The sequence below is a fragment of the Centruroides sculpturatus genome, unplaced genomic scaffold, assembly GCF_000671375.1.
Source record: "Centruroides sculpturatus isolate CEXI.00-Female unplaced genomic scaffold, Cexi_2.0 scaffold219, whole genome shotgun sequence".
Taxonomy (NCBI): domain Eukaryota; kingdom Metazoa; phylum Arthropoda; class Arachnida; order Scorpiones; family Buthidae; genus Centruroides; species Centruroides sculpturatus.
Genome location: NW_019384506.1, coordinates 225,664 through 252,604, shown reverse-complemented (window position 1 = coordinate 252,604; position 26,941 = coordinate 225,664). Strand labels below are relative to the sequence as shown.

Below are 26,941 nucleotides of genomic sequence, written 5' to 3'. Positions count from 1 at the left end.
CGTTGACCTTTGGAGACATCATTAATATAAATAATTTTTATGGCCGTTAAATAAGAAATGTTTCTTTCACAAGAAATGTATAAAATTACAGTACTAAACAGACGATAGGTCGCCTAACTCGCCGTAGCGTGACGCTAGACGGCGAAAAATATATATTTAATTATAATAAAGTTACAATAAATTAAGTTAATATATAATTATATATACAGTACCTAATTTATATATAATTAATATATAATTATATGTACAGTACCTAATTTATATATAATTTATATAATACTGTCCAGACGATAGAAATCTATCCGTAGCGTGGCGCTACGGGACGGCGGGTAAGTAGTTCGGCTGCCCGATGACGTTTTACGTATTATAGGAGTTATTTTTACCGTTGTTTACGGATAATGCCACAATTTTTATAGGAATCATAACTATAGGAAACGGTTTTATAGGGGGATCTACTGTATATATAGATAAAGAATTTTAAATGGTAATGAAAAAGTAGAATCTTCATTGGAGATACAACAGGCAACTTCTATCTCCTCGTCCCCTCGACCTTTTCCCGCCAAATTTTACGTCATCGATTCCCTAATGCCCAATCTCCCGCAAAATTTCAGAAATTTTCGACAAAAGGCGCGGGAGTTGTCGAGTTTCGAAGTGGATGAACGAAATTGCGTCCCCCCAAGCAATGATGTTGCTTCGTTAATTCTACGATATTACAATTCACATATTGTTCGATATAATTAATACTTTAAATAAGACTAATCTAAATTAAGCTAATTAATACATAGAATATAATTAAAATATTAATATTTAAATGACGTTTTACTGGCAGTAAGTAGAGGAAAAGTCAACTTCCAGCAACTCCACTTGCCTACAGCCTAAGTTCGTTGGTATAGAAAAAGTTTACAGAAAATACGATTATAGAACCAGTGTTTGGTCTATAGACTTTAAACTTTATAATGTAATAGCAATATACAATGTGGACACACAGATTTACGTTAACCGCATCGGAAGGGGAGCATAGAACGTTTGTAGTTGTCAGGAGATTTACGAGTTACAAATTACCAGTAAAATGCGTCGTGTAAAATGTTTTATAACGAGCTACAAGCAACTATTCGTAATCAATTTTCATCGCTTAAGGTTACACAGATGCATGGGATACTTTGCTGAATTATATGTTTTAAAGATCGGAGATTCCAAAAATGACTTCCGTAACATTTCATCACGTATAAGTTTTTTTTTTTGCAAAATAAAAACAAATAATTGATAAAAACTGTTATTTATTACAATGAACTAAATATATTATATTTACTTATGACACCTTTTCTTCTTCTCTTTGATACTTTTCTCCGAAATCGTTTCCAATTTCCTTCTCTGGTTTCTCTTCTGAGCATCCAACAGTAGTCAACTAACACACTGATATATCATTTTCCTCGGTAACGTCTCTCGATATCACGGACATCCTGGTGAATTTTTGCACTAATTACAATAATTTCTTGCGTGGTGTTTCGCGTGACAGTTTAAATACATTTTCAGAAGAATTTCTATAAACAATATTCTTCTGCGTGACTGTCAAAATGGCGTATTAGACTCAGTTTAGGTGAAAAACTCCGTTTGCAATACAGAACAAAAGGAACATTTTGTCCTTTTAAATGTGCGTAAATTATCAAATTAAAAGCATTCTTACAAATTTTAGAAAATGAGGAAAATATTACAATTGAATATTATTTCCTCCACTTCGTATCTCGGAAATCGTAAATGGGGAGATTACCGTGTGTACTTCTTACGATCAATATAGATTCGTTCGGAACTTCGAAACTTCGGAACTTTAATAGAAAATATACTAAATATTTGCAAATATTCTTTGAATTTTTAAATAAATAAGTCTATTCATAAAGCAAAAGTGTCCTTCGTACAGAAAATTTTGCAAAAACATGGACTTCATACCGACAAAAACTTCTATTCCTACGGCATGGATTCTAACGATGGATTATCTACAGTGTAACGGCATTGGCCATACAATTTTCGGGTACCAAAATTTCGGCGGTAAAGCAAAAATTCGGTCTCATCATTATAATTTGTTTTAATCTTTGCTCGGTGGCGAAGATCTCTGCAATAAACCAGTAAAAATCGAAATATTATGGCATTAAAAGAGGTCGTGATCTGATTATATTTGCGTGTTCTCACGTTTTAAAAATTTAATTAATTTATAATTTGATTCGATCCGAAAAAGATTGACAGTTAAAATATCAATAAAAATTGCAGCCCGGCATTGTGACGATGTTGATTATCACCAAAATTTAATAGCATCGATCACCCCAAACACCACAAACTTTCCCGCACAATTTCAGAAATTTTCGACAAATGCTTAGAAGTTATTAAACTTCAAACAGGGTAAACAAAATCCTGCCCCCCCACACATTAACATCTATATGTATAGAAAAAATCCTCAATATTTCTTCGTTTCGAAAACGTTATTGTAAATTTTTAAAAATAGTCTTATAAAAGAGAAAAATATTTCCTTTATAACCACGTTATTTTCGACTACTCGCCCGTCGGTAAATCGCCTCATTTGCATATTAACGCCATCCGGAAAGTCGCTGGAAAGCTTTCAGTGTGGCAGTCCGGGAGGAAGTAGTGAGATGCTCTTAGAGAAGAATCTTCGAATTCACCCGTTTGAGTTTGCCTCAAACAAAATGCTAAACGTAGTAGAAAAAGGAAGATTCGATGAGGATCGAGTGAGTATAGTAGGACGTAACGGCCAATCTTTCGTCGTGTGGAGAAAATCCTTGATAGAAAAGGGAGGATTACTGAAAAACTCCGTAACGTTGTGTCCGAACGAAAGCAAGTTTATCCTCAAACTACCTCTAACACCGGGAACACTGAATCAACTCGTCAGGTTTGTATAAATCTAGTCTTTAAAAGTTAATTTTGCGCTCGATATACAAGTATATTACGTAACAATACGATAAATCGTACGGAATGAAAAATTCCCCGTCCGTTTAGAAACATTGGCGCGAGTATCTAAAATAATTTGCATACGTTAACAACCGGAACGAAAGCAAACATTGGCCAAATCCAATTGTTCGTTTATCTGTTTGACTCGAGGATGTAACGTAGTGTACTTGGAAACTTTTAACACAGAAATGTATTTTTGTAATCGTGTCAATAGATATTATTAGTATTTGTTTTATTAATCTGTTTTCTCCTTTCAGATTTCTGACAGACAAAAGTGTTACTTTTACTTATGCAGACGATGCATTCCGAATGTACTTATTGGGAAAACGTTACCGCATTAGCCCACTAGTGAAAATATGGTTTTATTATCTCGTCGGAATGATTTATTCTCACTCTCACCACGTTTATCGTATTCATAGTTTGGCCGTCAGACACCACGAAAAACAGTTGCAATATTATTGTTTCAAACGATTGAATAGCAGTGACGAAAGTATATCACGTTCCGACGATTTCAAATCGTGCGAAGAAACTAATATTTACGAGTTATTGACGTGTCCGGCCTACGTCAAGGTGGAGAAACATCATCAGTTGCTCCGACTTCGCAACCGGGTGAAAGAAACATTCGCTATTGAACCGGAACACCTAAAAGACATCCCGAAAAACATCAATAATGATTTTCGATCGGCAAGACAATTTCCCGCTGGTAAAAATGTGGCCCAATTACTGGCAGCAATTTCTGCTAACGTTAAACAGCGAAAACGTTCCAATTATTTTCTGTTACTCGCCTTAACTCTGGCGAGAAAAGGAATATTGTCAGAAAATAAAAAGACGGAAGACAACTTGCTGTTTATGGCCGATATCTGGGTACCGGAAGACTACATTGTAGACTCAATTAAATTGCCAATCATCCATCGTAGATCCGGAGGAATTAAGGTTTTGGTCGGTGTTAAGAATAGTTATTCGCGGTGTTTCGTGTACAAAAGAGGTATCTGCGACCCGAACGGAGTCGTACCGTTAGAAAAACTGAAATTGTTGCCAAAGCGAAGCTTTCATATATTTTCGGTTAAAGTTCCGAAAGAGGAAATCGATTCGACTAAAATTAAGGTTCTAAACAAAAGGAATTACGTTCCAATATACGATTTCCGAGACGAAAGTACGAGAGGTGAAGACGAAAAGACGAAATTTATCTGTGATATTAACGTTATTTAAAATTTAATAAAGGCTTTATTATAAGACGAGTCGGTGTTTTTAACAGAAAAATCCTTCGATTGTGAAAGGTTTTTAATTCGAACGATGCGTATGAATTTTACAAAATTACGAAAAATTTCTATTCATTTAATTAATAATAAATAATAATCCCATCTTTACCGCGAATAGAAATGATTTTACCTGGTGTATCGTTGTTCGTGTTAATAAATAAATAAATAAATACAAATATAATTTATCGTTTGACAATAAATGTTAACGCTAATGTTCGGTTACTATTCCGTATTCGGCTGAATACCTAATAACAGGAGTAAGAAATAACAAAAATACAGTAAATTAATCAATTTGTTATTTAAATTTAATGTTGTCGGGTTAGTGTTGTTGTATATATTATTTATTTATAACTTATAACACGCACAAAATAAAAAAGAAAATAATATTAGTCACATGTATTCACAATTTATAATCACAAAGATTAGCACACGTACACACTTTATTCGTTCGAGAATCGGCGTACATATCTGAGGGTCTAACCCTGCCTATCCTTTTTAAGCGCTTGTCTTTGCTCTTTCCTTTCTCTTTCCTCCATCTCTCTAGTCCACGTATGCCTATGCATGCATCATAATACGCGCTCACGATACTTTCGATTCGTCACTTTTCCGTCGTAGATTTCCCATTTTACAATTACGTGAGTCATAGCTGGTGATAACGGAGAAAAGAGACAGACAGGACGTCGGCATAAGTCACATTTATCATTTCACAGATTCGAAACAGCTTGGTAGCCAGAACGACCTCAGGCTTTTGCCTGTGCATGCTAAGTGACTATTACAAGAATTTAGCTTTCCGAAGTCTATGACAACAATTGTTTGGCATTGACGGCCGCAAATTTCGCGCCAATAAGCTGCTTCGACTTGTTCGATTATGTTATCTACTCAATTTCATATTTATTTTTATATTTTCACTTTGCGGTCCTTCTCTGTTCTTCTTCCGTTATTTACACGTGTAGGTCATTTCATTGTTATCCACATTTGATATCATCATTTATCACATACTTCCATGACACTGTTTTCTGTCCGCTACGACTGTCAAGAATCAATGCGATTGGCGAAACGTAGTGACACCGGGCAAAAAGAGAGCGGGGTCCTTGCCATAATGCGGTTTGCGTGCCAATTTTCGTACGTGCATTAATCGAGCCGAATAGTTTCACCGAATATTCGGCTATTCGGCCACGCTCCTGGCCGAATATTCGGTATTCGGCCTCAGGCCGAATATACTATTTGTTGCAACACTGGTTATTAGTTTAGTAATTCATTGTTAGTCATGATTGAAGAATTATTCAACTAGTACACAATTGAATTCAGAGACTAATGGTTTGGAAATTGAGTGTTGTGAAGCTAAGGAGGGTTTATTCCTGGTGAAGTTGGTTGACTCGCCTTATGGCTGTCTCGATGACAACATTGAACAGAATAGGATTCAATGGGCACGCCGATGAGGAATGAAATAGGGATTGTGTTCCTTGTAGTAAACTTTACTCGAGTGGTGCAGTTGTTAATTAAGAAGACGACAAATGGTGTCGATATTGATGCTGCCCAGACCCCTCCATTTGGAACACTTCAAATGTTGATGGTGTTATGTGGAACAGAGCAGCCGAAAGCATTGGCAACGTCCAGCAAGCGATTTGGCAAGACTTGTGGCTCCGTCTAACATCGTGGATGATGGACTGCAACATGAATTTGTAGTCCATGCACCCTTTAAAATGGAGAAGTCCCTTTAAGGCTAATGCACCAGATGGTAGACGGTATTTGACCATGCAGTCTGCAAGGCAGGCCGTGAAGACCTAATCTGTAGTGTTTGAAAGCGCAATCGGCCTCCAGTTGTTGATGTCGTTACAATCGCCTTTCTTGAAAAGCATCACAGTTTGGGATTCTTGCCAGGAACAGGGATGTGTTCAATGCGCTGACAGGTGTTAACAACTGCGAAGAAGATTGGGCCATAAAATCCAGATGCCGCCGATGGAGATACCGTATGCAGTCCAGGCAAGAGGTGGTGGTGTGACAACGCGAAAGAGGAACGACGACCTCGACAGGGATGATGGAGGCGTCGAATGGGTCGTTGTCAGTGGCAGCCAGGTGGACTGCAATCAGGCAGTTGAGTGGTCACAGGAGCAGCAGATGCGTAGATCTTGCTGATGTGGTCCTAGATGATTTTCTTGTCAATTTGGCACTATTAGTTATGTCCGCTGGTGATATTGTAGTGAGGTTTGTTTATTTAAGGATTGATACTCTTAACTGCAAGAAGTGAAAAAGTCAAGGAGGTGAGGAGATAAGAAAAAGTCGTTTGTCTCCAGTAGTGTCGGACTTCACGACGGTTTATTTGTTATTAGCATTTATAATTTTTTTTTCCTTCCCTTTCTTCTGTTCAAGGTTCCCTTTTTTGTTTTTTTTTATCGGTTTAAAGGGTTTTTTTTTTTACCCCTTTTTTTACCCCTTTGCATTCTTAATTTTTGCCGGGAAGTTTGGGCACTTGTTTTTTGTTTTTTTACGTTGTTTTTTTGGCTTGTTTGGGGTTATTTTGGTTTTTTTTGTTTTTTTTTTTTTTTGCTTTTGTGGGCTTTTTTTTTCTTGTTTTCCGGTTAAAAACTTAAAAAAGAGACTGTTTTGGGGTCGGGAACAGATTAATCCGTTTTATATTGTTTGGAAAAATTTGAATTTGTTTGAGAACCAGTCGGTTTTTGAATGCCATTTAGAAACGAATTAACGTTTCACTACGTTTGAAACAAGTTTCTTTTTATTTTCCTTCATATTTTGTTTATCAAATATTTATAATTTGTTTTCTTTCGACTCGATATCTCGGAAAGTATTTATATTGTTGTGTCTTCCATTTACACAATGAACATTATTTCATTTAACAATACAATGTTAATAATTACTTTTTGACAATAATCACAACATTTGTCGTACTTTTTTAAACCAGAAATTGTCACTACTCGAGCGAATGGTAAGTGTCATTACTGAAATTATTTGAACTTGAAAACACCTTTCGTATTCCTGAATTTCGTGTCTTTCAATAATGGAAAATACAAAATTTTACAACAATTGTTAAACTTAAACAATTTCTATCGATCTGGATATTTTAACATAAAAATATAAATAAAACAAGTAATTATATCGATGTATTTCTTTACAAGGAGATAACTTCGAGTGACAAAAACGGCAGCATTAAATGCAAGTTGTGCCAAAATGAGTATTCAAACGAAGCGCAGTTCCTCGAACATCTGAAGGAGAATTTGAACTGCGAAAAGTTGACTTGTGACGTGTGTCGGAAACAGTTTAATTGGATCTGCAATTTGAAAACACACAATTTACTACATTCGAACGAAAAGAAATTTAAATGCGAGGAATGTGATTATTCCACCGGAGTTTTATCGAATTTTAAAAGACACAAAAATAAACACTCAAAAAAAGGACTTTATAAATGTAGCTATTGTGATTATTCGACTGCATGGAAAAGCAATTTAGACAGACATATTTTGGTAAAACATTCGATAGAATAGAATTTCACTGAAAAAGTAAGTATTTATTGGGAAATTTTTGGAGGAAATTCAATCTACATTCGACAAACAAATAACACTTAAAATGACTATCAAGAATTTTCAGTTGATGTCATTTTCTTATTCTAATTTATATTTTCAAGTGTTCGGATTACTCGTGTTTGTCAGAGATTTTCATTGTGTTTTCTTTAATTTAGAAGCAACAATTAAAAAAATCTGTTTCTTTGATTCTAATTCTTGTACTAATGTGTGTATTCCCAATGGCATATTAATAATGTTTTCGATATTATATAAGCCTTTAACATTTTATATAAAAATAGTAGTTTTTATTGTTGTATACTGGCACAATGAACACTTGGCAAGTTTTCCATCTTTATTTATTTTGTCTAACTAAATAAAGATGGAAAACTTGCCAAGTGTTGGTTAAAAGGTTACTTCATTGTGCCAGTATACAACAGTATATAAATAACAACACGGTTTCGACAGCAACGCATTTGAACTTTCCTAATGTTTCTCGGAGGAAACACGACACTAATTATAGTAAAAAAATAATTATTTAGTGTTATTAAACATCATATAAATACTTTTAAACAGTTTAATTTGTTTATTTACCTTTCCTGGTAATCCTCCGTGCAAAATGCTTCCGCCATTTTTTTCAACTTATTTCCCGTAAGTCAATGCGCGATGTTTACTGAGTCACGTGATGTTATGAACGGCTACCTCAACGATTTTTACTTGGACTTGAAAAGTGTAACGTATACTTCTGCTACCCGTACACGTTTAACGTTTGAACTCGTTCCTCAACCTCTCTATTATATAAGCCTTTAACATTTTATATAAAAATAGTAGTTTTTATATTATAATTTTGGCTTAGGTCTCGCCCAGATATCTGAATTTGGAAAAATATCGATGCAAATTTTGCTCGAAACTTTGTTCAACTCCATCCGCTTTAAAACTTCACCAGAGAAGTCACACGAGAGAAAAACCGTTTCAGTGTGATTATTGTTTTCGAAGATTTACACGACAAGATAAATTAAACAAACACAAGCGAATAATTCATTCGACAGTAGAAAAACAATTTCCGTCTCAGGTAAATAAAAGTAGTCTATATTTAAATAATATCCTAGTTTAAAATAAGCAACAAGTTAAAAAGATGTTATAATTTTCTATAGTAACATGTACAGTACCTGTACTAGCTCTACGTATAGAGAATCTTCTAATTGTAAATGTGTTGATTTCGTAACGGTCTCTGTGAAGTATTTTCTGTTATAATAACATTGAATACTTATGATATAAATATAGTTTTTAACAATATGCAGTTGATTGGTATGATTCACACTTATTTACAAATGTTTTTACAGTATTAAAGATTCTTAAAGCGATTTAATTATTTTTCGTCCAATTATTTTTGTGATATTTTCAATTTTTTTTCTTTTGTAACGCGGGGGCTGTCTCTGCTCAGTCTCTCGCCTTCTACTTGTCTTTACTGCTGAGAAAGTGCAGCACACCTGTTTCTTTTTCTGAGTAGTGGACACTACGCAGAAAAAGAGACAGGTGTGCTGTATACCAAAGAATACCAAAGAAGCTGTGTGTAAAAAAATTCATATAAATATACAGTACATGCAACTCGTATGAAAATGCTCGACAGGATCCACAACTTCAAAGAAACGAAAGATTAATTAAGTTACAAAATAACCTCGAGCGTTTTTACTGTAATATCGTTTATCATTAACGTTATTTCTATGTATACAGGTATATAATAAACACAAGATAGCGTAGGAAGCAAAACCGATATACCGAATTATATGATGTGCATATAGTAGGCCTACTATACTGTGTAAAAAAATAAATTGACTCTTAATTTCAAAAAAAATAGTAACTTTTTTAACAATAAAACAATTAAAACTAAGTGCAACAATTAATATTTTTTAGCTTATTTCAGAAAATTAAATGCCGGCTACCTAGATAACAAGTAACTGCGTTAGTTACTACTTAAATTTAGATAAATACACAAAAAGACGCCCCAAATCTTCAGTGTCGCTAATGGGGTCTGAAGGTACTGCGATACCTGGGACAAGGGTGTATAACACATCGGGGCCAAGCGATTCCTGAGAGTTCGGTCGTGGGTTCGCGCCTCGTCCAAACAGCCTGGCCATGTGGAAATTTCCGGGTTTTCTCTACGTCCGTAACGCCCGAATAGAAGCCAGTTACTCTTAAAAGATTTCCCGGAAGGCATCCACCTAGCCAAGTGTCTCATTGCCGTAATATAACAAAATAAACAATCACAGGAAATCGTTGGAAAAGAGGTGAACAATATCTTTAGATTGAAACTTTTTTCTTGTATTCAAATTTTACAAATGTCGGTGCCATCAAGAGTATACGAATTGTAGCTCATTTTAAACATCGTTGATGGTCAAAGTTGATTCAGACACAAAAGTATTTCATAATGTTTAAGTAAATTATGTTTTAAGTAAAGATTTTCATCGACATTCTATCATCGTTATGGTAGTTCTGCTATTACTTCTGAATTAAATGTAGAAAGCATCATAGAATAATATAAAAGGAATTGCGTAATTAACGATATTTTTCAATTGTTTAGCAAATTACAGGAGAAAGTACATCAAAACCTTTCAAAATCTCGGAACTGAGTGAGATGCACTCTTCTGCCGAAATCTCAGCATCGAGTTCGGTACAAGAAGAACCAGAAAGATAAACCAGAAAGATAAACCTCTTAAAGATAAACCTTCTTAAAAGAAACCAGAATATAAACCATTGCAATTTTCTGAAAAAATATGGCAATGTCATCAATCTCGCTTTACGACACACTCCGAGAAAGAATGGTTCCTACATAAACAGACACACGTTGACGAAGCTCCTTGCACGTCAAAGGTATTTAATTGTTGTATTCTGTTTAAAAGTTTTAGTACTTTGTAAATAAGCATTCAGTTTAAGTTAGCAAAAGACACCAGCACACCAGCCCTTCTATACTATAATTTACTAGTGCACCAGGGCTGGTGAGCGAGTAAATTATAGTACAGGAAAGTTAATTTTTAGTTTATAAAATCGAATTTCTCGCAGTTTTATGAATAAAACACATTGTAATAAGTAATAGTAAGATTGTTGATGTAAATATAGTTCAAATCACACAGACAACAACTACAGGAAGTTTTGGAGGAAACAGTCATTGTCATAATAAATAGGATAAATAAACATCGTCGCAGAAAAAGGCTTTGAGTTTCACTTTATGCCTTAATGTTGTTGCCCTACATTCATGTCGTTGAAGGTTATAACGCGTTTGAACAGTGTCAGCGAAGAAAATTTGAGACACGAAGTAAAGCTGGAAGCTTATTTCTCTGACGATGTTCATTTTTCCGATTTATTATCATGATGACAGTTACTGTAAAATTTCTTATAGTTGTAGTTTCTGTGTAGTATGAACTTTATTTACATGTTGAGTTTTACCGTCAATTCTGCCTCCACTATTCTTATGCAAGAACTTTAAAAAAGTTTCCTTTATTATGATATTTCTGTCGAATTCTACGCATTCAACCTGGTTTCAGCAGTTTTTTAAATAAGATTTCAAGTATTTTTTAGTTACAAATAACTTTATACGAAAATAGTTTTTAGAATGACTTATGAGACATTCATAACTGGTGATATATTTATGTGATAGTCACGCGTAGTGTGCAGATTTTTTTGTGTCCCTGGAAATAAGTGTGAAAAATCTGATGCAGATCGAGCAAATACATTAAAAGTTAATAGTTTTAAATCAGTTGTATGCAGGTTTCGGTGGTAGTCTATATTTAGTCCGGACTCCCAGAGAATAAGTATGAAAACTTTAATGTAGTCGAGTAAAAAATTTAAGAATTCTCACTGTCTCAGAAAATATATATACAGTCGACCCCCCTATAAGACAGTAGATACGTTTCATTCTTTAGGAATCCGATTTCTTACGAGTCCTTCCAATCTCAGCCCGATACGTATCAAGTTTACGGACTACGGCTGTTTGAAAGGTTTTATTCCATAAAATTAATCGATTCTAGACTAATCCGNAAATTGCAATTTTCTGAAAAAATATGGCAATGTCATCAATCTCGCTTTACGACACACTCCGAGAAAGAATGGTTCCTACATAAACAGACACACGTTGACGAAGCTCCTTGCACGTCAAAGGTATTTAATTGTTGTATTCTGTTTAAAAGTTTTAGTACTTTGTAAATAAGCATTCAGTTTAAGTTAGCAAAAGACACCAGCACACCAGCCCTTCTATACTATAATTTACTAGTGCACCAGGGCTGGTGAGCGAGTAAATTATAGTACAGGAAAGTTAATTTTTAGTTTATAAAATCGAATTTCTCGCAGTTTTATGAATAAAACACATTGTAATAAGTAATAGTAAGATTGTTGATGTAAATATAGTTCAAATCACACAGACAACAACTACAGGAAGTTTTGGAGGAAACAGTCATTGTCATAATAAATAGGATAAATAAACATCGTCGCAGAAAAAGGCTTTGAGTTTCACTTTATGCCTTAATGTTGTTGCCCTACATTCATGTCGTTGAACGTTATAACGCGTTTGAACAGTGTCAGCGAAGAAAATTTGAGACACGAAGTAAAGCTGGAAGCTTATTTCTCTGACGATGTTCATTTTTCCGATTCATTATCATGATGACAGTTACTGTAAAATTTCTTATAGTTGTAGTTTCTGTGTAGTATGAACTTTATTTACATGTTGAGTTTTACCGTCAATTCTGCCTCCACTATTCTTATGCAAGAACTTTAAAAAAGTTTCCTTTATTATGATATTTCTGTCGAATTCTACGCATTCAACCTGGTTTCAGCAGTTTTTTAAATAAGATTTCAAGTATTTTTTAGTTACAAATAACTTTATACGAAAATAGTTTTTAGAATGACTTATGAGACATTCATAACTGGTGATATATTTATGTGATAGTCACGCGTAGTGTGCAGATTTTTTTGTGTCCCTGGAAATAAGTGTGAAAAATCTGATGCAGATCGAGCAAATACATTAAAAGTTAATAGTTTTAAATCAGTTGTATGCAGGTTTCGGTGGTAGTCTATATTTAGTCCGGACTCCCAGAGAATAAGTATGAAAACTTTAATGTAGTCGAGTAAAAAATTTAAGAATTCTCACTGTCTCAGAAAATATATATAATATAAAATTTAATAAAAAAATTTAAAAACATTCTGTCATTTATATACAGTACTAGACAAAAAAACTCAAAACAAATATTTGAAAGAACTCGAAGGATCAAATTTGACACGATTCCAATATTATCCCTTGTTATGTATAAGCACATAAGAACTACAAAAGTAAAAATGGGACATTATTTTATAAATATTCTATTCTCAAATCATTAGACTTGTATTAATACATTAAATGTAATCGCAAAACATTACGTCAAGCGGTAGACGATCGACAAATTAAATGTTTATATTTTAAAAATAGGCTATAATTTTATAAATACCCATTATTTTTAAATAAAACCTTCAAAAAGACTACAAAAGAAGTGGTCAGATCTAGAAACAGCTTTTAAGCATTCACAGACTCCTTCTAGATTTTTGGTAGCTTGTGTGACCAAAATCTCTCTGGTTGTAAATCTAGTGGAAAAAATGCTAGATTTGTAATTGCCTAGATGAAGAACAATTCAACGACCTTATTGAAAACTTAAGATAATCGCAGTTTTCACCCCGCACACTAAATATTTTAATTTTTATCCAGATCGATTCGTTGGTCTAGAATAGGGGTCGGCAGTTTGTCAAGTGAGAAGAGCCAAATTGTCATGGAAACAGTATAACAAAAGTATCAGAGAGCCGCATATATAACGCGCGCCAGGGAGACGCTCCCCAGTGCGCGTTACAGGCATTCCGTGATAATAATAAATTCCTACTACAAATATACTAAATTATTTATATTGTTATTGGCTATTGGCCAAATGAATAATAATAATTTATACTGTTAATTTAAATGTACGAAATATGACACACGACAGGGGCGCCTCTAGTGGCCGATTTTGGCATAACGTTACACGGACAGACACGCGTTCAATGGGTTATGTATATATAGATATGCTTCAAATGCTGCCACTCAACTACACCGATACCTGGTCTACCATTCTTCGTGGAAAAGGTCGCGACCATCTCCGACCTTTCGTACCTTGGATACACCATCACGCCTCGTCTCGCCACATAGAAACCCTATTGGCTAGACTTCGAACTGATACGGCCCCCTTGAACAATTTCCTCTATTCTCGACGCCAATGCGCCCTCCCACTGTGGCTCTCCAGAAACTTCCGTCCACTATTGGCTAGTCTGTCCGCAATACACACGGGCCCGCCAAGAGGTAGGCCGTCTCTTAACCTTGGACGTTACGATCGTCCGAACCTTAACTCCGATATACTGGCCTCATACCGACCTTCTTTCTCGCCAATATCGAAATCTTGGAGCGTTTTGTTCACCGCACCAACCGCTTTACCTAATTTCTAAGCGGAGTGGTTCAGAGAAAAAGCCAACAGGTTAGAGTCTCCATATTAATAAGATAAGAAAGAAAGAAAGAAAGAATGCTGCCACTCGCATGCGACTCATATTGATCAACGTGAGTGTGGTCATGTGCGAACGGGCTAGAGTGGCAGAGAGTATGCCGTACGAGTCGAAGTTTGTTCGGTGGCTCTATCTCATAAATTCATAAGTTATAAGAACCGCAAACGTCTATGCAAAGTCCCGCATGCGGCAAGCGAGCTGCTAATTCCGACCCCTGGTCTAGAAGATATTAATGGTCAAATTTGGCACTTTAACATTAGAAGGGTGGCTGAGCTCTACTATACCGAGGTTATAAATATTACACAATCGGATGAGAATTCATTAACGAAGATACCATTTACTGTTAACTACAAATTAGATTTGTGACCGAAGAAGTGTTGAGTTCCCATTTGTAAATGATAAATTGAATTCTGTTTACATTTCAAAAGTGACATTTATTCGAAAGAAATGTTTTCATTTATTTTCGTATAAAAATTTACTTCAAATAATAATTTATATATTCATTGTTGCAGGAACAGAAAGAAACAGATCCAGAAGTGGTGAAAGCATCCGAAATCCTCATGGACATGAGAAAGAAAAGATTGGAGATGATAAAAGATAAAAAGTCCTAATCCCGATACACCGCCAAGTTCACAATAACACGCGAATATTCAATATTGATGTTATCTAATCCATTTTTTTTTTCAAAAATTGCAAGAAGAGATTTTCAAACTGGAACACTTTCATGCGAAATTCATACGATTGGCTTCTAAATTCTAATTTTTGAAGAATAAAACTAGTTTCGTGACAAGGTGTTTATTGTCTTATATTTGTAATTGTTAATAATTGAATAACACACGTATTAAACAATTAATTACTTTCTCGCTCTTATATACAGAACAGAAGAAAAGTTTGGCGATAGGTCAAAAATTAATCCTAGGATTTATACATTTTTGGACTCAAAACATGTTGCAACGTCGAGAAATGCAAAGAAATTTCTGAGTAATTTGTGTATGAATAGATGTTATTGCGTATGTGCGTTTGTGGCACTATTTTGTTCATCCTGTTTGAAACTTAATAACTCGTGTGCTTTTTGTCGAAAATTTCTAAAAGTTTTCAGGGTAATTTATATATTAGCGGGATTAATGCTGTTAAATTTTGTTGGTTAAAGAACTAGGAATGGAATAATGAACGGGATTTCTGTCATATCTCGAGAAGGGACGGACTCGATGACTATTTTTCTCGTTATAAAAATAGACAACCTTTTTGTAAAATCCATCTGTACCATCGAAAATTTCTGGGCAAAAAGAAAACCATTTTTTCATGGAAATTGGCTGAAAGAACTTAGACAGTCAATAGAAAGGCGAGATGAAAAAGAGAAGATATCAAGAGGAATTAACGCGATAACTTCGAGAGAAGAGGGAAGCAAAGTATGCAATTGCAGAGGAAAAGATAGAAGAAATTTTTAAGAAAAAAAGACCAGCAGTTTTAGAAGAAAAACCTCTTGAAGATGAAGATCAGTTAGATGCTTTTTTGTAGAATTAACACCCGAAATATATGTGGAAGTTGGTGATGCTTAAAGGCCAAATCCTCTGGCTGAAGTATTAACTGAAGGATTTCGTCTCTCCGTTGCACGTAGAGATACAAAGACACTTGCGGGACTTAATTAGCTTAATGATGCAATAAATCATTTCTACATGAATTTGCTAATAAAAATAAGCAGATTGGATAATTTTCCTAACGTATATGTCTTTAATACATTCTTTTATATTAAATTGTTAAACAGTGGTCACAGTGCATTGAAAAGAACAACGAGAAACGTTGACATTTTTGAATATGACACGCCGCTTATTCCCGTTCACACGGGAATGCACCGGTGTTTAGCTGTTATTGACTACCGACATAAAAAATATTCAGTGTTATGATTCTATGGGTGGGCGAAATGACGGGTGTTTAAATGCGCTAAGAACGTATTTACAAGATGAGAGAATAAATAAAAAGAAAGAAGAATTCGATATGAGTATATCGTCACTAGAAACAGTAAAAAAACATACCCCATGAAATGAATGGAAGCAATTATGGAATGTTTGCATTGAAATATGCAGAGTATATAACGAGAGATGCAAGAATTAATTTCACACAGGATTATATGCCTTATTTTTACAGGCAAATGGCTAACAAAATTTTAAAGTAACAGTTATTGTGAAGAACGTCAAATCTTCGACGGTCCGTACGTGAAATTATTATTTTGCCGCTCGTAAAATAAAAATATAATTCCACCTCCACGAGGTTCCAGCTTTTTATATTTACATAATCATTGCTTAGGAGAATTTTACTAGTATGATGCGAAGTTATCATTATGTGCGAATGAACGTACGAGAATTCATTTACATTGTAAAAATATAATTTAACTTAAATGCCATTCATACAAGAAATGTCATAAAAGTTGCATGAAAAAAACTGATAAATTCGTAACTGTAATTATAGTAAATCTTCATTTCCTTAACTTTTCTTTTTAATTTCCTGGCATAGAATTATGAAAGGTAACTTAGATGGATATAATGATTTAACTGAACGAAATTTAGTAATTTTTAAATGAAACATCATAAATTAAATTGTTATTTTCTTCATTTTGAAATGTCTATTATTGTACATATGTATTACAATATCAAATAAGTTTATGTATGAAAAATTCTAAATTCCGTTTCTTATACGGAATATTTATTTTGTCGCATAAATTGTTTAAGCGCTTCTTCTTATAGATATTATGAAAACCTAAAGCCCGGAGTATTAATAATATAAAAGCCGTCGTGTGTGTGAATTTTTTGTAACTCCTGCAGTTTTTGTCCAATTCAAATGAAATTTTGGTTTTATTCGTTCTATATTCTAACGGAAAGTATACACTACTTATTTTATAAAAATATTAGCTCTAAATTAAACTTTTTTTATTTTTCTGAAACCGTGTCCTCTTCTCTAATTCTGGCTTAGTAAACACTAGACTAGTATTGTGTTATATTCCAAAGACCCGTGGCAAATTTTTTCATCAAATAAATATCTTTATTACTGTAGTTGAGTCGATACGGTACATTGTTTTGTACTCGTTTCTTCAATCAACTATAATACAATATATATTTTTTATCTATTACAGTAGAGAGTTTACATAAAAAACAATGAGAACACAAACGATATATAGACTTACCTTTTGGTTACACTTTGTATAATTTAAAATCTTGTAAAATTTGCTTTAATTCTTTGTGGATAAACCAGTATACGTTACAAATTAAAAAGGGGGTAAATACTTCCAAAATCTTTCTTTTTACATAGGCTTTGATACGATACGACTGTAAAANAATAAATATCTTTATTACTGTAGTTGAGTCGATACGGTACATTGTTTTGTACTCGTTTCTTCAATCAACTATAATACAATATATATTTTTTATCTATTACAGTAGAGAGTTTACATAAAAAACAATGAGTACACAAACGATATATAGACTTACCTTTTGGTTACACTTTGTATAATTTAAAATCTTGTAGAATCTGCTTTAATTCCTTGTGGATAAACCAGTATACGTTACAAATTAAAAAGGGGAAAAATACTTCCAAAATCTTTCCTTTTACATAGACTTTGATACGATACGACTGTAAAAAATTGAGCCGTTTCAGCCCCCTTTTCCCTTCCACCCCCTTTTTGTCGTTTGCGCTGGTATTTCTAGTGTTGCCACGTATGACGTTCGCTACCTTGTAATCGAATTTTTGCCAAAATCCGTCTTGGGAAAATTATTTTTAGGAGAGATTGCTTTATTTATAATATATTGAGCCAGTGTTTATTTATACTGTCTACTTTTCATGATTTCTGTGGTTTTTTTTAAACTTCCTGTTGTATGTTAATTTTTCTTTATGAACTATTTCTACGTTATCTTTGTCTATATTCGCATACTCTCGCGGACTCTCGACCACCTCTCTGTTTCTCGAGTTCTCCTCTTTCTATTTCTAAGTCACGTTGTCTTTTTGTTCCAATAGTGAATTTTTAGTTGTAGTTTCCATTGACACATTCCGAGTTCCTTGGAAATTGAAACGATTCCAGAAAGAGAAATGCACTCATCCTCCGCTAATAAAATAAAAAAAGGTTTTTTATCTAAGACTTAAATAAATTTCCTTTTCAAAAAGATAGATGAATTTTCTTTAAATTTTTTTTCTTTTCAAGTCTGTCCTCATGGCATCCTATTTTAAACTTACTTCGTGAAACAAAAAATATAAACTTAAAAATTAGCCTCGTCGCTTAATTTTTATAACAACTTTATAAAAAATTTTCCATAGTAACTATGCGACGTTCTATTATTTAATTGAAAGTAATGATTTAATGAGTGTTTAGAAAGTGATTTAGAATGTGTTATCATTGTGCATACAATTTATCTTTGTTTTATGAACGTGAAATTAAGAAATGGCCTTGTCAAGGTCTGCAAAATCCGCATTACAACGTCAATCATAAAAACAATATTAAAATGTGTATTACTAAAGAAAGACAGCACGAAAATCACAATAGAGTATTTATTCAGAATATAAAGAAATTGTAATATTTTAATGTAAAGGCGTTACTCCTATTGTTTCTGTTCACTTTAGGTGAAATTTAATTTTATTGCTCTTTTATTGCTCAAGGCCCACAAATAGCATAAACTGCTTAATTTTTAGAGATATTTACGACTCCCATTCCACATTTTTAATTGAACGCACTATTGCAAAATTGACGTATATTAACTTCATACTGACACATGAATAAATGGATCAGGCAAGATCAATACGATAATATTCAAATTGTTATAATTTAAACACTAATGACGTGAAGAAATTATTCTTAAAGAAGAAAAAGTATTTTAATGTGCAATAAATTTTCAATGAAAATAAGATTTATACGGTATTTTGTAGAATTATTTTCGTTTACGGAGCTTTGTCAAAATATTGCAGAAATCATTAGGTTTAATTAGTCTTAAATGTCGAATTTAGAAAAATCACTGGTTGAAATTTTTAAAAATTGTATAGAATATGAATCAATATTTAACATTCGTAGATTATTGTAATGTTGGCGGAGTATCGGAATCAGGCGATTCCTTTTGTTTCTTTATCATCTCCAATCTTTTCTTTCTCATGTCGACGAGAATTTCGGATGCTCTAATTACTTCTAAATCAGTTTCGTCCCGTTCCTATAATCAATATATAAATTATTATTATTTGAATTAAATTTTTATACAAAAGAAAATTAAAACATTTCTTTCGAATAAATGTCAATTTTGAAATATAAACAGAATTCAATTTATCATTCACAAGTGGTAACTCAACACTTGTTTAGTCACAAATCTAATTTGTAGTTAACAGTAAATGGGTATCATCGTTAATGAATTCTCATCCGATTGTGTAATATTTATTAATATAACATCGGTATAATTGAGGTCAGCCACACTTCTAATGTTAAACTGCCAAATTTGACCATTAATATCTCCGAGACCAACGAACCGATTTGGATAAAATTTAACATATTTGGTGTTCGCGGTAAGAACGACGATTATCTTAAGTTTTGAATAAGTTCGTTGGATCGTTATGGATCTAGTCAATCGCAAATTTAGCATTTTTTCCACTAGATTTACGACGAGAGAGATTTTTGTCGCACCAAGCTACCAGAGAATCTAGAAAGAGTCTGAGTTCTTTCGTGATCTGTCCACTTCTTTTGTAGTCTTTTTGAAGGTTTTATTTAAAAATAATGGGTATTTATAAAATTATACCTATTTCTTAAATATTAACATTTCACTTGCGTTCGTTTTGCGATTACTTTTAAACTATGAATACAAGTGTGAGATCAGCCGGGGGTACACAAATTCGTTAGTAGCACTTAATCGGCCTATTCCGTGAGAATAGTTCTCCGAGTTTCGAATAGTAAGATCCGATCGTAAAAAGCTTACATAGGAGAGCGTATTTTAAAATGATCTGAAAGAGAAGTTCAGATGTTCGTCAGGATTCCTTGACATCAGTTAATCAAACTTATTATACGCGGATTAACACGCGTTTACGATCTGATTCGGAATAAATTGAGGAAACATTCTTATAAAATAAAACAAGAGTAAATTTAATAAATCTCAAACAAACGAATACAAAAATGTCGATTACAACCATTTAGCGACAAGTTAGAGGTTACGACTTAATCTATGCTAATGCGCGTTCGAGAGAGAGAGCTCACAAAATGATTCTAAACATACGACCTGTTTAGTTGTCGTCGTCTCCGTTTCTGTAGATATAGGACACCTTGTAGATAGAGTTCATATTACTTTCGTATGGGAGATCAATTCGTGCACAAAATATAAAAATATCACTTCTACGTGTAGACTCGGGACTTAGTCTCTCGGACTCCGTTTATGGGCGTGGCCATCAGGAGGAAAACTGCGTGGAGTTTAGATGCTTCGGATCTGTCGAAGAACTCTTCGAATTCTGACTAATCTCCCCTTTTATTTCAAAATTTCGTCCAATCATCGTCCAGTAACTCTTTCGTGAGAACGGATGAAAGGGGGATGAATGAGGGGTAACCATTTCCCATCTGAGCGAGATTTTTAACCAGACACGGAAAAACAGCGGATGTTCTCTTCTGTGGAAGGAAGTAACATCTGTTATCTGGTTTTACCCACGTCTAAAACACTAGTTTTTCACACAAAATGAAATAATATTCTGTGTCGATAATTTAATATTATCGATAAAAATTCATAAAATAGACCCAGGGCCTTTCGGATCTCACACAAGTGTAATGATTTGAAAATAAAATATTTTTGAAATAATGTCTCATTTTTACTTCTGTAGTTTTTATGTGCCTATACATAACAAGAGACAGTATGAAAATCGTGTCAAATTTGATCCTGCGAGTTTTTTCAAATATACGTTTTGAGATTTTTTCTCTAGAACTGTATATAAATGACAGAATGTTTTTAAGTTTTTTTTATATTTTATATTATATATATTTTCTGAGACAGAGGAAAATATAGACTACACGAGAATCTGTATACTCCTTATTTAACTTTTAAAGCCTTTGCTCTATCTGAGCCAGAGTTTTTACACATTTCCTTGAGACACAGACGAATCTGCACACAACACGTGACTGTCACATGAATATATCACGAGTTATGAATGTCTCATAAAGTATCTTAAAAACTATTATCTTATAAAGTTATCTGTAACTGAAATATACTTGAAATCTGATTAAAAAAAAACTGCTGAAACCAGATTGAATACGTACAGCTCGACAGAAGCATCATAATAAAGGTGACTGTTTCCTCAAAACCTTGCTGTAGTTGCATTTCACTCTGTTCCGAGAGTTTAAAAGATTTTGAAGTGCTTTCGCCTGCAGTTTTCTAAACAATTGAAAAATATTGTTAATTATGCAATTCCTTNTTTTGTACAAACAAAATAAATATATTAAAAAATAAAAAAACGAAAGAAATTTATACTTTAGAAGTTATCTAGTATCAAAAACGTTCGATTCAGCATTACACAGTCCTCAGAAAAACATAACACAAAAGAGACAGTGCTGCCAGCTAAAACACATACACAAACATAAAAAATTTTGGAGTAAACCAAGATATATCTAAAGATTGCAGCCCCACAGCACTAGCGAAAATTTAAATTTGCTGACTGGAATTCTTTTGGATAACTGACGTTTCGGATAACAGAGTTTCGGATAAACGACGCTCTACTATATATTGACATCAACAATCTAACTCTCAAAGCTTTCACTATTCTTATCCCTTAATTTAACTGACGATTCTTAACTGGAACTTCCACTATTCTTATGCCAGAACATTTAAAAGTTTTGTTTACTTCTGCAGAGCTCTACTGTTTCAACCTGGTTTAACCACTTATTTATTACATATAGAAGAAGTATATTGCAATGTATTTTACTTATAAAATCGTGATAAAGTCGATTTTACTACGAAATTTACTTTCCTACGCTATTATTTACTCGCATACCAGCCCTGGTAGGCAAGTAAATTATAGTATAGAAGGGTTTGCATGCTGGTGTCTTTTCCTAACTTAAACTGAATGTTTATTTACAAAGTACTAAAACTTTTAAACAGAATACGACGATTAAATACCTTTGATGTGAGAGGGTCTTCATCGACGTGTGTCTGTTTATGTAGGAACCATTCTTTCTCGGAGTTTGTAGTAAAGATACATTGATGACATTGCCATAATCTTTCAGAAAATTGCAAACTCTTGTCTTTCTTGTTTGTTTCAAGATGTTCCTCTCGCATGGAACTCGCTGCTGAGATTTCAGCAGAAGAGAGCATTTCACTCTGTTCCGAGAGTTTAAAAGATTTTGAAGTGCTTTCGCCTGCAGTTTTCTAAACAATTGAAAAATATTGTTAATTATGCAATTCCTTTTGTACCATTCTATGATGCTTTTTACATTTAATTGAGAACTAATACCAGAACTACTATAACAATGATAGAATGTCGATTAAAATCTTTACTTAAACATTATTTCAACATTACGCAATAGTTTTGTTTGTAAATCATCTCGGATAATTAGCGATGTTTAAAATGAGCTACAATTTGTATACTCTTGATAGCACCGACATTTGTAAAATTTGAGTACAATAAAAAGCTTTCTATCTAAAGACACTGTTTACCTTCTTCCCAACCATTTCCCATGTTTATTTGTTTATTTTGTTAAGTTACGGCAGTGAAACACATGGCTAGGTAGATGTCTTCCTGGAAGTGTTTTAAGGATAAGTGGCTTCTATTCGGGCGTTACAGACGTAGAGAAAACCCGGAAATTTCCACGTGGCCAGTCCATTCGGCCGAGGCGCGAACCCAGGACCCAACTGCCAGGAATCGCTTGCCAATGGTGGACCCCGATGTGATAAGCATCCTTGTTTCATGTATAGCAGTACCTTCAGATCCCATTAGCGGGACTGAAGATTTGGGGCTTCTTTTGTGTATTTATTTAAACTTAAGTAGTAACTAACGCACTGACTTGTGATTTAGATGGCCGGGATTCAATTTTTGCGCTTAGTTTTAAGCACGGTATAGTACTACATGCGCATCAGAAAATTCGGTATATCAGTTTTGCTTCCTACGCTATTTTACGTTTACTATATTCCTGTGACGTTAATGATAAACGACGTTAGATTAAAAAAGCTCGTGTTTATTTTGTAACTTGATTAATTTTTTGTTCGTTTGAAGTTGTGGATCCTGTCGTGCATTTTCATACGGGTTGCATATACAGTACTGTATATTTATACGAATTTTTTTACACAGTTTCTTTGAAACGTATCGACTTCTCAAAAAAAGGGAAAGTGTACTTTCTCAGCAGTAATAATTAAATCGCTTCACGAATCTTTAATATTGTGAAAACGTTTGTAAATAAGTGCGAATCATACCAATCAACTCCATATTATTAAAAATTATATTTATGTCATAGATTTTCAATATTATTATAACAGAAAATACTTCACAAAGACGTTGTGAAATTAATACATTTACAATTAGAAGATTTTCTATACGTAGACCTTGTACATGTTACTATAAAAAATTATAACAACTTTTTAACTTACTGTTAATTTTAAACTAGGATATTGTACTTATTTAGATATATTTTTATTTACCTGAGACGGAAATTGTTTTTCTACTGTCGAATGAATTATTCGCTTGTGTTTGTTTAAGTTCTTTTGTCGTGTAAATCTTCGAAAACAATAATCACACTGAAACGGTTTTTTTCCCGTATGAATTCTCTCGTGATGTTTTAAAGCGAATGGAGATGGAAAATATTTCTGGCATAACTCGCATCGATATTTTTTCAAATCCAAAAATCTCTGCGGAAGCTAAGCCAAAATTATATTATAAAAACTACTATTTTTTTAAATAAAATACTAAAAAATTAAATAATATAGAAAAACGTTACTTATATATTTTTAGGTATACACACATTAGTACAATAAATAGAATCAAAGAAATAAAATTTTTTATTTGTTGCTCTTAAATTAAAGAAAACGCAATAAAAATGTCTAACAAACACGAATAATGTGAACAGTTAAAAATATAAATTATAATACGAAAATGACGTTAATTAAAAATTCTTGATAGTCATTCTAAGTGTTATTTGTTTGTACGAATGTAGATTGAATTTCCTTCAAAAATTTCCTAATAAACACTTACTTTTTCGCTGATATTCGATTGTTTCCAATGTTTTCGCAAAATATGTTTGTCTAAACTCTGTTTCCATATAGTTGAACGATTACAATAGCTACATTTATAAACTTCTTTTCTTGAGTGTTTATTTTGGTGTTTTCTAAAATCTGATTTAACTCCGGTAGAATAATCACATTCCTCGCATTTAAATTTCTTTTCGTTTGAATGTATTAACTTGTGTGTTTTCAAACTGTATATCCGAGTAAATTGTTTCCGACACATGTCACAAGTCAACCTTTTGCACCACGGATTTTCCTTCAGATGTTCGAGGAACTGCACTTCTTTCGAAAACTTACTTTTGCACACCTTACATTTAATACCGCCGTTTTCGTCACTCGAAGAAACCTCCTTATAAACAAATACATTAATATAATTACATATATTATTTATATTTCTATGTTAGAATATCCAGATCAATAGAAACTGTTTCGGTTTAACAATTGTTTTACAAATTTGTATTTTCCGCCATTGAAAGACACGTAATTTAAGAATACGAAAGGTCTTTTCAAGTTTAAATAATTTCGGTAATGACACTTACCATTCGCTCGAGTTGTGACAATTTCTGGTTTGAAAAAATACGACAAATTTTGCGATTATTGTTAAATTGTAATTATTAGCATTGCATTGTTTAATGAAATGATGTTCATTGTGTTAACGTAAGATACAATAAAACAAATGATTAAATATTTATATAAACAAAATATCAATAAAAATGAAAAGAAACTTGTTTCAAATGTAATGAAACTTTAATTCGTTACTAAAAGGCGTTCAAAAACCGACTTGTTATTAAACAAAAATAAATTTCTTCATAAAATACAATATGAAACGGATTAATCTGTTCCCGATTTTAAAAACAATTTTTTTTGCCGTTTTAGCTGTTTACCATGCATAAAAATGCCTAAAAATGCCCAAAAAATGCGACTATAAAAAATTGAACTATAAGAAAATTTCAGAAATTGAATCTACATTTTTTATTGTTTTTTTTATAAAACACAATAAAAAATGTACATTCAACACGCAATTAAACCAAATTTATTAACATTAGTACACATTTAATCATGAATTAAAATATGTACTTTAACAATATCGTAACACAATAAATTTTACAATTATCATAATTTATTGGTATAAGACAACTTTTAATTTTAGCTTTCTGTACGTTTTTACCTGTAATATGTTTAAAAGTAAATTCATTTCGCATTAAATATGCCAATCACTTCGTTACGAAGTATTTTAGCACTCATGTTAATAATTTTGATTTATTCGAACAAAAAAATCCTGTTAATTTGAGAAACTTCGTATTTTTCGAATCGGAAGAATTGTTTGGAAGGAAACTTTTAGTTCTTCAATGTTTCTTCTTGGCAAACGAACCTAGACGTTAATTCCATTCTTTAAATATACGTGACGAAACGAGAACTATCGCACTCTTCACGCGGTGAAGTACGTGGTAAGTAGGACTACGTCCGTAGTTTTGAGTAATTTTTCACGAAATGTGATGATTCTCACAGAAGAGGCCAACGCAGAAACAGATGAAGAATACATTTGCAAGCAGACAGGGATGACATAGAACAGTTTTCTTCAGCCGCGACGTTTCGAGAAGAAAATCAACGTAAATACAAATAGCAGTATTTCCAGTTCTTCCGGACTTTAATATTTTTAATAAACGAATGAATATTTATTGCAATGCGGCACCGTTTCTCTCGCTATTCGCAAAGACCCATAACATATACAAGAAGGTTTTTAATTGAACTAAAATATTTACGTAAACTTTGTGCATTAACTTTCGGCTAAGTACACATTATATGTTCTTAATATTAACCGAGAGCATTGTAAGACGGATGAAACGACATAAAATTTGAATTATCTCCATCGAAATACTAAATCTTTTTTTACCACCACTTAAAATATTTTGGATTTATTATATCATGCAATCAAATTCCATACTTAATTAAACTTATACTTTCGTGCAATCGATATTGATCGATAGAACAAAAGCACGTGGATCAATCATATAACAAGAGCACGTAAATCAATCAATCATATAAGCACTGTAGATCAATCATATAAGAAAGTTGTCATTGGTGTATTGAAGAGATCGGAATAAATAATGTATTTGCATTATATGTCAGTGTTTAAATGTCAATGTTAGTTCATTTTTTACTGACGCTCATTAAAATTTAAAAAGGCCAGCAAAGTGTAAAATATGAGGGGGTCACTTCTTTGCCGATCGCCATACTTTTCCTCTGTTATATATAATAGTCGAAAAATAATATTCCGATGCATTGAAAAATTTAATGGCAATTGTTTACTTATTACAGTGAAATTTTGGTTAAATTACAGTCACTAATGGATTCGAATGTATATGCCGGGTGTCCAGTTTGTCAGGTCGACTTTGTTCTTCGAGTGTCGAAAGTCTTCGCCACGAATATAATTATGGACTGCAGCTGCCAGAAAAAC

The 26,941-nt window shown here is 33.1% G+C and overlaps 3 protein-coding genes, 1 long non-coding RNA gene and 1 pseudogene across 4 annotated transcripts; 3 read left to right on the top strand and 2 right to left on the bottom strand.

The window, feature by feature from the left end:
* Window positions 1-2,547: 2,547 nt before the first annotated feature.
* LOC111622208 lies at window positions 2,548-4,344 on the top strand. The gene is made up of 2 exons (XM_023364561.1): window positions 2,548-2,896; window positions 3,213-4,344. The coding sequence occupies exons 1-2, from the start codon at window positions 2,640-2,642 to the stop codon at window positions 4,162-4,164; spliced, it is 1,209 nt and encodes a 402-aa protein (XP_023220329.1). The 5' UTR covers window positions 2,548-2,639; the 3' UTR covers window positions 4,165-4,344.
* A 2,704-nt stretch (window positions 4,345-7,048) lies between these two features.
* On the top strand, window positions 7,049-10,847 carry LOC111622207. Its single transcript, XR_002756224.1, has 4 exons — window positions 7,049-7,158; window positions 7,349-7,729; window positions 8,586-8,801; window positions 10,311-10,847. It is a non-coding gene; the product is annotated as an uncharacterized LOC111622207 (long non-coding RNA).
* A 1,419-nt stretch (window positions 10,848-12,266) lies between these two features.
* On the top strand, window positions 12,267-16,460 carry LOC111622238 (annotated as a pseudogene).
* A 2,396-nt stretch (window positions 16,461-18,856) lies between these two features.
* LOC111622214 lies at window positions 18,857-22,618 on the bottom strand. Its single transcript, XM_023364564.1, has 2 exons — window positions 22,387-22,618; window positions 18,857-19,458 (listed from the first exon to the last, which is right to left on the bottom strand). Exons 1-2 carry the CDS (start codon window positions 22,579-22,581, stop codon window positions 19,327-19,329), a joined length of 327 nt encoding a protein of 108 aa, XP_023220332.1. The 5' UTR covers window positions 22,582-22,618; the 3' UTR covers window positions 18,857-19,326.
* A 1,259-nt stretch (window positions 22,619-23,877) lies between these two features.
* On the bottom strand, window positions 23,878-25,149 carry LOC111622237 (zinc finger protein 28 homolog). Its single transcript, XM_023364589.1, has 3 exons — window positions 25,023-25,149; window positions 24,452-24,832; window positions 23,878-24,117 (listed from the first exon to the last, which is right to left on the bottom strand). Exons 1-3 carry the CDS (start codon window positions 25,023-25,025, stop codon window positions 23,878-23,880), a joined length of 624 nt encoding a protein of 207 aa, XP_023220357.1. The 5' UTR covers window positions 25,026-25,149.
* Window positions 25,150-26,941: the final 1,792 nt, after the last annotated feature.

What these genes read in the sequence shown, in the direction of transcription:
- LOC111622208 (XM_023364561.1), top strand. Translation starts at nt 2,640, where the DNA reads ATGCTCTTAGAGAAGAATCTTCGAATTCACCCGTTTGAGTTTGCCTCA. An exon ending in ACACTGAATCAACTCGTCAG is followed by an intron (nt 2,897 to 3,212) that starts GTTTGTATAAAT and finishes TTCTCCTTTCAG; the next exon opens with ATTTCTGACAGACAAAAGTG.
- LOC111622214 (XM_023364564.1), bottom strand. Translation starts at nt 22,581, where the DNA reads ATGCTCTCTTCTGCTGAAATCTCAGCAGCGAGTTCCATGCGAGAGGAA. An exon ending in AAGACCCTCTCACATCAAAG is followed by an intron (nt 19,459 to 22,386) that starts GTATTTAATCGT and finishes TATTGATTATAG; the next exon opens with GAACGGGACGAAACTGATTT.
- LOC111622237 (XM_023364589.1), bottom strand. An exon ending in AATCGAATATCAGCGAAAAA is followed by an intron (nt 24,118 to 24,451) that starts GTAAGTGTTTAT and finishes ATTTTGGCTTAG; the next exon opens with CTTCCGCAGAGATTTTTGGA.